Here is a 12,177-nt window from a genome sequence, read left to right as displayed (position 1 = left end):
TTTGAGGCAAATTGGTCCAGGGGTTCCTGAGTTATGATCGGACAAACAAACAGAAAGACCAACAGAGATTACAACTTTATATATCATGAGATATATGTAAATCTCAGTAATTGTAAAAATAACATAATAGCCATGAAATATGCGGGAACAGTGTTAAAGAGTTTTATTGTAATTATTAAATTTAAAAACTAAATATCTGCAGAATTCCATTTTAGTAGGTTACACAACGACATTTTATAAATTCTTTTAAAAAACTCCAAAGTTCTGAGTAAACTCTATCAAATAGCATCAACTGTTTAGATCTTTTCTTTGTTAAAACTGCGAAAGGTAAAACCTAAGCGTTATTAAACGAAGAAAAAAACTACCAAAAAATGAGAAGTTAGGATTTCAATAAACAGTTATGTTTGAGAAACAAATAGGTTTTTTTTCAAGGATTTTAGTTTTGATAAATGCTTTATTTTTGTTCAGATGAGAACTGGTTTAATGTCGTCTTCCACTCCACTAGTTGTTGCTGCTTGTAAGGATCACGTTGAGGTTCTAGAAACCCTTCTATCTGACCCAGATATAAGGTATTAATTTAGGTCTCCAAATGAATAAAAACGACCCATGTATACCGACTACAAGTCTCAAATTCTAAAAAATATAGAGTTCNTCAGTAACGAGGTTTCCTACAAAATACAAATTGTTATTGGCGTACATGCATATAAATAATAATTGTTAATAAAGATTAAACAGTTGAAGGTTTTTATCAATAAATGAGTATTGGAATTCTAGGTTTTGTAGGTTTAGCAGGATTGGAGATTTTAGGTTTAGTAGGTTTAGCAGGATTTGGGGATCATATTTTATTGCTGTTGTGAATCGATAAATAAAGTGTTTAAAGGCACTGTTGTGAACTGATAAAATAAAAAAAAGGTTTTTTTAAAAAAAAATACTGTTGTGAAAAAACTTACAATCTAGAAAACTGTGTTAGGCCGAAAAGTTGTTTGAACTGAAGTCTAAAGCAATTTAATTCTTCTGAAATGAATATTTATCTGCTTAAAGTAATTTCACTGTTTATTTGTGAATGATTCACTGAAAATTATGTTTAAATGAGTTCTTTTAATGCACTCTAAGTTTTATTAGCTCCATAAGGTTATTGTTTATATTTATGCAAAATCCTTGGCAATGTTTGGTTTGGCGGGTGGACGGAGGGTTCAACGGAGGTACAGTCTATCGGAGACGACCTTTACAACAGGGTTACATTAGGGGGTATGGTTCACAAAAGTATAAATACTTCTCAATATACCAGTAGTACAAGTGTATTCAGTACACACAGTACAACTACTTCTCAATTTCTTTCCTAGCTGTTGATTTAAAAGTTATGCTATGATTAGAAAGAGAGGGATGGATACGCGTTTAAGAATTATGTTTATTTTCTAGGTTGATAAATTAAATTATGCTGGCAAGAACGCTGTTATGTACGCAGCCGAAGCAGGACGGTTCAAGGTAATCATGTAATAAATATCGGGTTACATGATATTCTGTAAACCTGCAGTACGTTGTACATTATTGACTATGTATTCTGTAACAAATACAGCAATCCTCATATTTGTTAACATGAACATACTTAGATTAATTAAACATGAGCTACGTAATATGATTAAAACATGCATTGTGTAACTTGAGCATCTCTTCTACTCCAGAAAACATGAAGGAATTATCTGAATTGAGTACTTTAAAACTAGAAAAACGAGAATATCTTCCACATTATTGATCAGATAAAGATTATTGGGATATATCTTCTGCAAACCCAGAATACCTTCCTTTTATTTGCATATTTTCTTTATTCATATATCCATCATATTTGTTTATTGTTTATCGATTTTTGTATCCGAACATACATTAGTATACAAATATAATACATAAATACATATATGTACATTGTACATAAATCAAATCTGCACAAAATATGTATTACTTAGAAGTGTTTTTTTATAAAAGTATATGTACGGATGTACATTAAGTAATACGTACAGGCAAGGATGTCATATGCAAGGAAAGTTATTTCAGAAGTGTACCCATCTTTTGTACTGCAGTGTACTGTCTCTGGGCGGTAATGTAAACACAAGACGGATGTTGAAGCCTGACATGGGATCTATCTTTCACATAAAAAAATCAATGAAATATTCTGGTCATAGAAAACTATTATGTGAATTATCAAAATTATCAAAATGGTTGGGTTGGATGAAGTAGGTTCAGGAGAGTACCTGACCTAATAATCTATTCTATCTCTAGGTCGGAGAACTAATCCTGGTTGAGTTGGATGAAGTAGGTTCATTAGAGTACCTGACCTAATAATCTATTCTATCTCTAGGTCGGAGAACTAATCCTGGTTGAGTTGCATGAAGTAGGTTCATTAGAGTACCTGATATAATAATCTATTCTATCTCTAGGTCGGAGAACTACTCCTGGTTGGGTTGGATGAAGTAGGTTCTGGAGAAGAGGATAAGTCTGAACGGAAATCCAGATTAGACAGGAACACAATAGTTTTAAAAAATCATTTTTGAGTAAAAAAATAAAGTCTATTTCATGCTACTTTAGAGGTTAAAAAAACTCTTGTAGAGTCATTTAATCTTGCCTAACTATGTAAACTCAGCAAAACTATATTTTCGTTTTTGGACTGATAACAAGTGTTTGACAAAAATAATAAATAAAAAACCATCAATACTCGATACCTTTTGAGTTCAATTCTATTTTCCCTAATCTTTAAACTTTGTGAAAATATAATTGGGTTAAAACATTTTATGTAATTTCAGAAACTTTACGTGAGGCGTATTTGGTTCTTTTTTTTAACATTTTCAAAACAATTTGTATTCCACACATGCAATTATACAAACCAAGGTTTTTTAAATAAACAAAACGAAACGGCAAAAAAATAAGAAAAATATTTAATTGAAGGGGGAGACAGGCTAGGTAACGTAGTCTTTCGGTTTATCTTATTGGTACCAAATGAATTCTAAACAAAATTTTCTACAATTCCGTAGTCTTAGTTTAACCACGTTATCTAGTCGGTCTCTCCCTTTAAATATAATTTTATAATCTTGTGTTTAAAGGTTATTGGACCAAGCGCTGAAAAGTAGATGTGATGTACCTCTGGCAAAAATGATTCTAGCATTAAGGAAAATGAAAACTATTTTACAATTTCAAGCTCGACCCACCATTAAAAAGAAATTCTTTAATCTTTTTTAAAGTTTCAAGCAGAAAGATATCGTCATCTTTTTATCTTAAAAATGGTCAAATTCTGACAATTTTCTTTCAGTCCTTTGCTGCATAGATCTGCACATCATATAAAATCACATTTTATCAGAAAATTCATTGAATTTTTTAAAATAATTTTGTTCAGTGAACTTCAGTTTTCTTTGGGTATAACTGTGTTTCATGTTCCTTAATTACAGAACGAAATTTCTAATTTCCTGCAATTTATTTTCTTCTACTTTCATCACATTTTCTACAACATTTAAGAAGAGAATATATTCACTGATAAAGTTAAATTTCTCTTATCAGGAATAAATTTGGTAACATTAAATAAAAGCAATAATAGTTTATTACTGATATGATTAGCTATCATCCTCCTTTCAACAACTTTAAAATAACAACTTAAAATTACATTTATCGATAAACTTAAAAATGTGAAAATTTAGCGCAATCCAATGTTATTTTGAACTCTCTTAGATTTTACGTTCAACAGTAAATAATTAAATAAAATAAAGTCGAATAAATATGATACAGTGGTCAGCGTTTATATCAATACAATGAAGACGACTTTATATTTAAGTTTTGATTTATAAAAATATAACAATTACAAGTTTACAAGAAGCTGTTAATTAATAGTTTATCTTTGTTTTTCTTTGTTTTATTTGAAAGCTTGGCAAAAGAAATCTAAAGTTGTTTTCATTGTATTGATATAGACGACGACGAAAATAATTTCACGATCGGGAAAATGTTGAAGATAATTTGTAAAAGTTTTCATGTATTTGTATAGAAAAGAACAGAGTACCATGATGATAACTTCCCTCCACGTGGTTTAGTGACATGTTTTAGAGTTATCACAGTTTTTATCTATTCATCCAGTTTAAATATAGTTCTTGTTCAACGTATTATGATTATGCTCTTTGGCAAATAATAAATCTTAAAATTTTGGACTCTTGTGCAGACCAATTTATTTGACCGTGACACCGGGAAGAAACATTTACGCCCGATCCATCAAATCAAGAATTATACCAGGAATTTATCAGGAACTATATCTTTGATTACTTCAGAAGTTTACTGCAATTTCTGGAATGTAAACAAAACTCTGTGCACTGCTTACATTACTCAAAAAACTTGCAGTATACCTTGATGTAATCATAGATATATTCCACAGTCCTAAACTTATGATAATAATTTGCATGCAGAAAATACAAGGTTCTTTAAGTTTTCTGTACGTATTTTGGTGTAATAAACTTGCAAATAATAAAACACTATGTACGCTTTTTAAACGGGACACTTTGTTTAAACATACATACATAGAGAATAGAATATATATTAGAGGGGAATTTACTAGAAAAAAGTGTAAAACGGCCATTTTGTTGTACTGTTTCCATACTGCAGGTGTACTTCACATATTTATGCTATATGACCTTTTGGGCCCTGGATTTTTTTCGTATATTTGATCTAGCGAGTTCCTAGTGTAACTTTCTTGGTTTATTTGTTATATATAGATTTCTCATACTTGTATTAAACATATGGCAGAGTGCCAGTACATTTCTCTGCAATACAATATCATTATTTTAAACAGTTATAGTTCTACTCCAGTATGAAGCTAGACTAGCACAGTATACAGCTGTACAGGGAAATAAAGTAGAATAAAGTGTATCGAATACCTATAAAACTAGGTAATTTATACATAACCGTGAACTCAAGTAGGTTCAATACAGCACAATGAGATAGAAGAATATTTATACAGAAAAGTCTACGCATCCTACATTTAATTAGTGTATATGTATTGGTCCTTTATAATTCAAAGATATCACTAAGAATACAGCCTAACTTTTAGAAAAGGTTGAGGAAATAAGACGACATTTCTTCAGTTGTGAAGCCGGCAAACAAAATTTTTAATTTAAACTCATAATTAATAACGACAAACTAAGATTGAAATATTTTATGTATTTAATCATAATAGAAGCTACGAGGTTAAACCAGGTTAAACGTTGTTCCATGTCGCGTATATTTTATACCTTCTTCTAGTGTCATAGTTTGCAGTTGAATTAAATGATTAGAACTGATAAGTATTAGATGTTTTGTCCATTGTTTGTACATTTGAACATCCGAGCTGGGCCAACCTTTGTAGTCCTACTTTGGACTGTACCGTCAATTTACAATTACTAAAGCGGCAGAGTAGTGTGAATGCTTTTTAGTTAAATCAAAATATGATATTCTAGCTGAAGTGTGTTTCCGGCATTTACCGTGGAATTTTAAAAAAACATTTAACAAAAGATTAAATCAAAATTTTAAGCCGATGGTACCTTGGGGATTTTCTAAGAATTACAGATGATTTAGTCCCGTCGTTTGGTCAGCTAAAGCCAACATACACATATGTATTAGCGAAGAGCTTTATTATATAGATGATTTTTTTTTCTTGCTAGGTGTAATTGGAGTCTATTCCGAGTGGAACTTCATAAAGCATCGAAAGCAGAGACACCTAGCGGCAAAAAGTCGTCCTTTAAAGTAAATTGTTTAGTAGGGTACCCCAAAAAGAGCAAGTTGGGATATTTGTATGATGCAGAGCTGAATGAAGTGACATTTAACTAGTCATACAAATTTAGGAAAGAAACAAATTTGAGAAATTGACTAAATCAGGTTTAAAATACCTCCAAAAAATTAACTTTTCCTAAAAACAAGCATTTTTGACGATTTTTTTGCCTAACTAAGTCAATTTTTTAAATTTTTCAAAAATATCAATGGATTTAATCTTTTTAGACAATTACGAGGACAATGATATATGACATGATAAATTCAAGAAACATCTTTTTTTAGCGATGTAGACTCATACGCGCGTGCAAGTTTCTGAAAAGTATTTCAGACTGTAAAAATGGTCCACTCTAAAATTTGTTTCTTTCCTAAATTTGTATGGCTAAATGTCACTTCATTCCATTCCGGCCTGCATCAATCAAATATCCCAACTTTTTTGGGGTACCCTAATATACAATTTACTTTAAAGAGCGTTTTTTTGCCGCTAGGTGTCTCTGCTTTTGATGCTTCTGAAGTTCCACTTGCAATAGACTCAAACGACACCTAATGGACCGAACTAAAAAAAAATCCTGCATTTGTATGAATAAATGTCACTTCATTCCAGTCTGCATCATAAAAATATACCATACTTGGCAGTTTTAGAGGTACCCTTTTGTATCTGAAACATGTAAAACATATTATGAAATATCAACAATAAACGAATGCGTCGAAAATTATCGATGAATATAGATTGTAATATCTGAATTATCTGTTTGGAATTAAACTAATTTCTTACGATCGGAGTCGAATATGTATGGTCGCTACGTTCTTCGGTATATGTAGCTTTTAACATTTTTCTCCTTATAGACGCAATAGATAGAAGTACGATAAGATTAGTAGCGATCACAAAGCCTATACCCCTTTTCAGTTTTCATTTTTGCTAACCCTCCCTTTGACGTTTATTTCTACATGCATCAATAGGCGAGCATCTTAAACGTAAAAAAGTATCGGAAAAATCTGGCCCTTATCATTGTTTGTATCATTGTTGTTATTATTACTATTATTATTAATATCATTATTATTATTTTTAGACGAACATGGCGGAAATTGATCAGCTGTGTTTCTTTTGTTTCAGTCCAAAATCTTCTAGGAATGACAAACATGCTTTTTTTAAATTCAAATCTTAAAAAACTACAGGAAAGGAATTGAGCCTTTGTCACAAACTCTGATTTTAAAATCCCTATATCTTTGCAACAAGATGGTATAAACCTTTAGTATTTAAAACTATTTGATAGAATTGATGGTTTGAAATATTTAAGGTCTCCGACATTGGGTTTTGCAAAGATATAGGTAATAGAATTTAAATTTAGCAGAAATCAATATCATCCCTAAGTAATTTTTAATCTTAGAATTATAGAACATTGTATGTTTTCTTGTAAAAGATGTGATGATTGTGGATTAGTATTCTCCTGTACCCTTCACCTCCCACTTCACTCGTACAACGCCTCCTGCTATCCCTGGAGGGTTCAACGACAGGACGGCGTTGGACGGTATCTAGTTGCTACCAGAGATATCCAACCTAAAGAGTTAATTCTTCGTGATAAACCATTCGGACTTTCTCCTGTTCAGGACTCTGAACCGGTTTGTCTTCAATGTTTTCGTCTATTGGCCGAAAAAGAATTTTTTCTCTGCAAATGTGGATTTCCAATGTGCAATGAAGAATGCAGTTTGGGAGAAAGACATATTATTGAATGCAATATTTACACATCCGCGAAAGTTAAAATGGCGACCAGTCTGGAGTATCAGGTGATTATGCCTATCCGTATGATTTCCCAGCTGAGTAACGATAAGCTGACAGAAAACCGGTTTGATACTCTCATGGATCATCTACAGCAGAGGATTCTAGAACCAAAGAACTGGAAAGCAATACAGAATCAGGTGATATCCCCCATTCGTGAAAAGCTTAAGATGACTGAGTGGAGCGAGGACCTGATCCAACGTTGTGTTGGAGTTGTTCGAACCAACGGTTCTCTGATCCAACCCTACTCCGGAGAAGGAGAACCCAGCGCAACCCAACCTGGGCTAGGTTCAGCTAGAGGAATATTTCTCTCTATGGCCACTATGTCCCACGCTTGTATTCCTAGCTGTAACACCTTGAACAATCCCGACTTCAGTCTAAGCGTGAAATCTATGCGATTTATCAAGGCCGGAGAAGAACTCACAATATCCTACTGTAAACTGTTCTCTGGTAGATTAGAACGAAAGAACTATTGTGAAGAGAACTGGTTCTTTACCTGCACCTGCTCCAGGTGCAAGGATAGAACTGATCTAGGAACTAACTTTGATACTCATCTCTGCAGAACCTGTGGAGGTTCAGTTCTGCCCCTGGATCTAGAAAACAATTGTCCCTGGAGATGTGAAAACTGTTTACAAATCACGGAAGCCTCTCATATTCTTGAAATTGAAGCTAAGTTAAGGAAACGGTTAAACCAAATCGAAGAGTCAGATTTTACCATTTCTTGTTATGAAGAGTTTTTAAAAGAATGTAGTATTCTACTTCATCCTGGACATAATATAGTGATGCAAGCAAAATGTAAACTCCTGATGTTATATGATAGAACAAGTGTCAGAAGGGACCTGGAGCGTAAATGTGAACTAGGCGAGGAGCTCCTAACCCTCCTGGAAACCATCCTACCTGGATACACCGATATCAGAGGACGGATCCTGTATGAAATAACAGCTCCTCTATTCCTCCTACTCCAACTGGACCTGGAGTCGGGACTAACCTCCCTGGAGAGGTTTTCTGAGCTCTTGGTTGGGTTGGTATCTAGGGTGGAGGAGTGCATCAGATGTTTGGAGGGGGAAGAGACAGGAACTTATGGAGAATATCTTGAAAAGAAAGCTCTTCTTGTTTTACATAATATCAAAGAAATGGTGCAATTCTCAAAATATCTGTAATGAAAAAGAACTTCTCTCAATAAGTAATAATAAAAAATAATTAACTTTATTTACAAACTTTTTCAAACAGAGGAACGTCATCTGGAGAAGAAATAATGGGAGAGGGCAAACATTTTCTTCGGATATTCAACGAACGCTCTTATTACTTCTTCTAAAGGTTTGAAGAATGAAAAAGAATGCTTGCCAGATTAAACTTGAGAATATTCATGGAACATTTCATTCAAACATTTTCTGTGTAATTTGATTCTGTAAAGTTCTATTTAATTTGGTTAAAAATACATTCAGCTATCATTACACAGTCCCTTATTGCACAATTTGTAAACTGCTCAGGACATCAAAAGATTAGGACATGCTTCTAAAGATGCACACTTGGTAAAGGGACTGTACATGTAAATAGAAGTGACCATGGCTCGGTTTATTGAGACGCATGTTCAATTCACCACAGTCCTTTAAACTTTTTACTATGAAACAATCAGATTGTTAATTATCTATCAATTATACAATGTTGAATTCTGCCAATTTTTTTTTCAATGTATCTGCAGCAAAAACTCACAAAGTTTGACAACGGAAAGTAAGCGTAATATTAAATATAAATATAGAAAATATCATAAAACAAATAAAGGTTTCAAGGGTACCGTTGTGAATCGTGCATTGCCATCTCTGCATAAAGGGTAAATTACGCTGACAGTCCCTTTAAATCCTTCTGTTATTCTATTCTTATCTCAGGAATAACGTGAAATAATTTTTTGTCTTAATACGTAAAGGAATGAAGTCTTTGCTGCCCACTCTAACTTTCTTTCTAATTTCTAGATCTTAGCTATAGCAAGGTGCAACCTAATATTTGATACACCTAAGATATTTCAAACTATGAATTCTGTCAGATCAAATATTATAAGTTGCAAATATCAAAGGTTGACTCAATCAAGCTGCAAATATATATCTCCAAATACACATAAATAACATTTTTTATCTAAAGTTCGCTGCCCACTGAAAGGACACATTAAGGAGAGGTACATCTTCTTGTCTTTAGTGATGAAACAATTTGTATATTTACCATGCACTGCACTGAATTGAATGCTACATATAATCATTGCTATCCACATCAAATAAATTTCACTTTTTTGTGAAGCCTACGAAAATTTTTTTTTGAATTTCTGACATGTAACAGAATAAATTTGGTTTTTTCTCATACTTAAAATCGTAACAGGGGTGGTGCGAGGTCACAAAGTTGTACAAGCTTTATCGCATGAATTTGACCTTCTCCTACAATCTAGTTCCGTTTATTAGTTTATTTCTAGCTTTTTTATTTCTAGCTTTTTTATTTCTAGAAATCATATCTGCACCCTTGAGTGAGTCTTATTCTTATTTGAATTTTTCCTTAAGTATAAAAGTTGAATTTAATTTGAATAAATCCTCCTGAGTTTAACTTAATTCTCAACGAGAATAGGAATAAAAATAAAATGGTTTTATATTTTAGAAATTCAGATCATTCAAAGTGTATTTCTCTTTCATCCTTTTGCTGAAAGGAATTGTAATGACAGATAATTTTTATTTTTAAAATACTATTTTTCATAATTATCCTTCCTATCCTTCCTATCCTTTCTATCCCTTCTATCCTTACTATCCTTACTATCCTTTCTATCCTTACTATCCTTTCTTCTATCCCTATCCTTCCTATCCTTCCTATCCTTCCTACCAACCTGCACAATATACATTCTATCCTTCCTTTTAGTCCTTTTCTTTACAATAAATATATTTTTTGCTCTGTTCCCAATTTCTCCGGAACATTAAGCATATCTAGAGCTAAAACGAGACAATTAATACTCTTGAAAGAGAAAATATTTATATTTAAGAAAGTTACAACATCATGATTTTCCACCTAGAGTCATTACTAGAACATAGTAATTATATTGTCATCATCTATAAATAACAACTAAATATGCCCCCTACTCTTTTTTTAAGTTTGTTTCTTCGAGATTGCAGGTACCAAGGGTGTAATGCAAGGAAAGTTAATTGCGGTCGTGTATACTCTGCGTACACATTGAAACCAATTCTCTTTGGGCGGAATTTGTAAACAAGAATAGATGCATCAGTGTTCGTTTAGTATCCGTGTAGGTTAAAAGCATTAAATTTTGATAATTTTGATAATTCACACAATAGTTTCCTATAACCAGAATATTTCATTGATTTTTTATGTGAAAGATGGATCCCATGTCAGGCTTTGACATCCGTCTTGTGTTTACATTACCACCCAGAGACATGTACACTGCAGTACAAAAGATGTGTACACTTCTGAAATAACTTTCCTTGCATTACATTCTTGGCAGGTACAGTGTTACCTATTAAGGATGAGACTTTAAGACGACAGTAGTATTAATTATTTATCCTACATTAATGGTATTCTATAGTTTTTAACTTTTAGCTACAGAGCGTCCCATATCAAATAAGATTATCTCCAATCTTTAACGCCAAAATAAACCCTTAATACTCGAAAAACTCATCATTTTTTTGCAAGAAAATTCTTATATAAGCCTTATGTTATTTTTCAAAATCATTCATTCTTATTAAATTTTCTGATTAGTCTCGAAAATTGCAATTTAGACCCGTTGACGGTCTAATATGATGTGGGACACCCTGTATAATCTAAAAACAAACAGTTTTACGTCGGCATTAAAGTTCCTTCCTGATGAAATAAACTAATAGTATAGTTTATTAAAAATATTCCATTTTTTTTATCAGGGGTCGAATTTAAAGAATTTGAGCCGCGGCTTAAATTTAAGCCGCAGCTCAAATATGGTTAGTTCCACTTAAAATTGTATTCAGTTTTTTAAGATTTAAGCAGGCGCTCAACTGAAACCGGTTTTTGGCAGATTTAAGCTGCGGCTTATTTTCATTGAATTCGGACACTGTAGTTTTAAAAACTTTAAATTAGAAACCGCTTACACTAAAATACGTTCTTGAAATTATTAAAAAAAATGTTTTTTGCCACAAATTCTGATTTTCTAATTCCTGAATATTTGCAATTCGATGTCGTAGACCTTTTTTATTTAAAGCAATACATTCTGTTAAAGCCTAAGTTTGCAAAATCAAATGTTTACACCGTCAGGTTGAAAAGATATAGGGATTCATATTCATATTTCATATTTTTATTCAACTACAAAGCACGAGATAATACAAATAAAAAAATCACAATTTACTATGTAGTTTGGACCCGCCTAACCAGAGTAGGTGGTTTTAATTGGTTGGCCCACTATAAACGAATGAGAATTGCAGATAACAACAATGTACATTGTACATTTTAAACATAAGAATGATAATAAATCAGGTAAAATGTAAGGAGGAGGTGAGGGAGTATAAAGAAAAGGGAGGATACTCAGCGTAAGGGTTGGAACAGAGGGTAACATAAGTTATTAGAATCATGTTTATGAACTACAGGGTGAAGAAGATAGTAAAGACTAAGTTTATCCACAT

General features: G+C 32.5%; 1 protein-coding gene across 1 annotated transcript; it reads left to right on the top strand.

Annotated features, from left to right (window-relative positions):
- Nucleotides 1-4,795: 4,795 nt before the first annotated feature.
- LOC111707571 (protein msta) lies at nucleotides 4,796-9,000 on the top strand. The gene is made up of 3 exons (XM_023480684.1): nucleotides 4,796-4,913; nucleotides 6,840-6,898; nucleotides 7,191-9,000. The coding sequence occupies exons 2-3, from the start codon at nucleotides 6,846-6,848 to the stop codon at nucleotides 8,704-8,706; spliced, it is 1,569 nt and encodes a 522-aa protein (XP_023336452.1). The 5' UTR covers nucleotides 4,796-4,913; nucleotides 6,840-6,845; the 3' UTR covers nucleotides 8,707-9,000.
- The last annotated feature ends 3,177 nt before the right edge of the window (nucleotides 9,001-12,177 follow it).

The sequence above is a fragment of the Eurytemora carolleeae genome, unplaced genomic scaffold (assembly GCF_000591075.1).
Source record: "Eurytemora carolleeae unplaced genomic scaffold, Eaff_2.0 scaffold813, whole genome shotgun sequence".
In the NCBI taxonomy this organism is placed as follows: domain Eukaryota; kingdom Metazoa; phylum Arthropoda; class Copepoda; order Calanoida; family Temoridae; genus Eurytemora; species Eurytemora carolleeae.
This window is presented reverse-complemented; position numbering and strand designations above follow the sequence as displayed.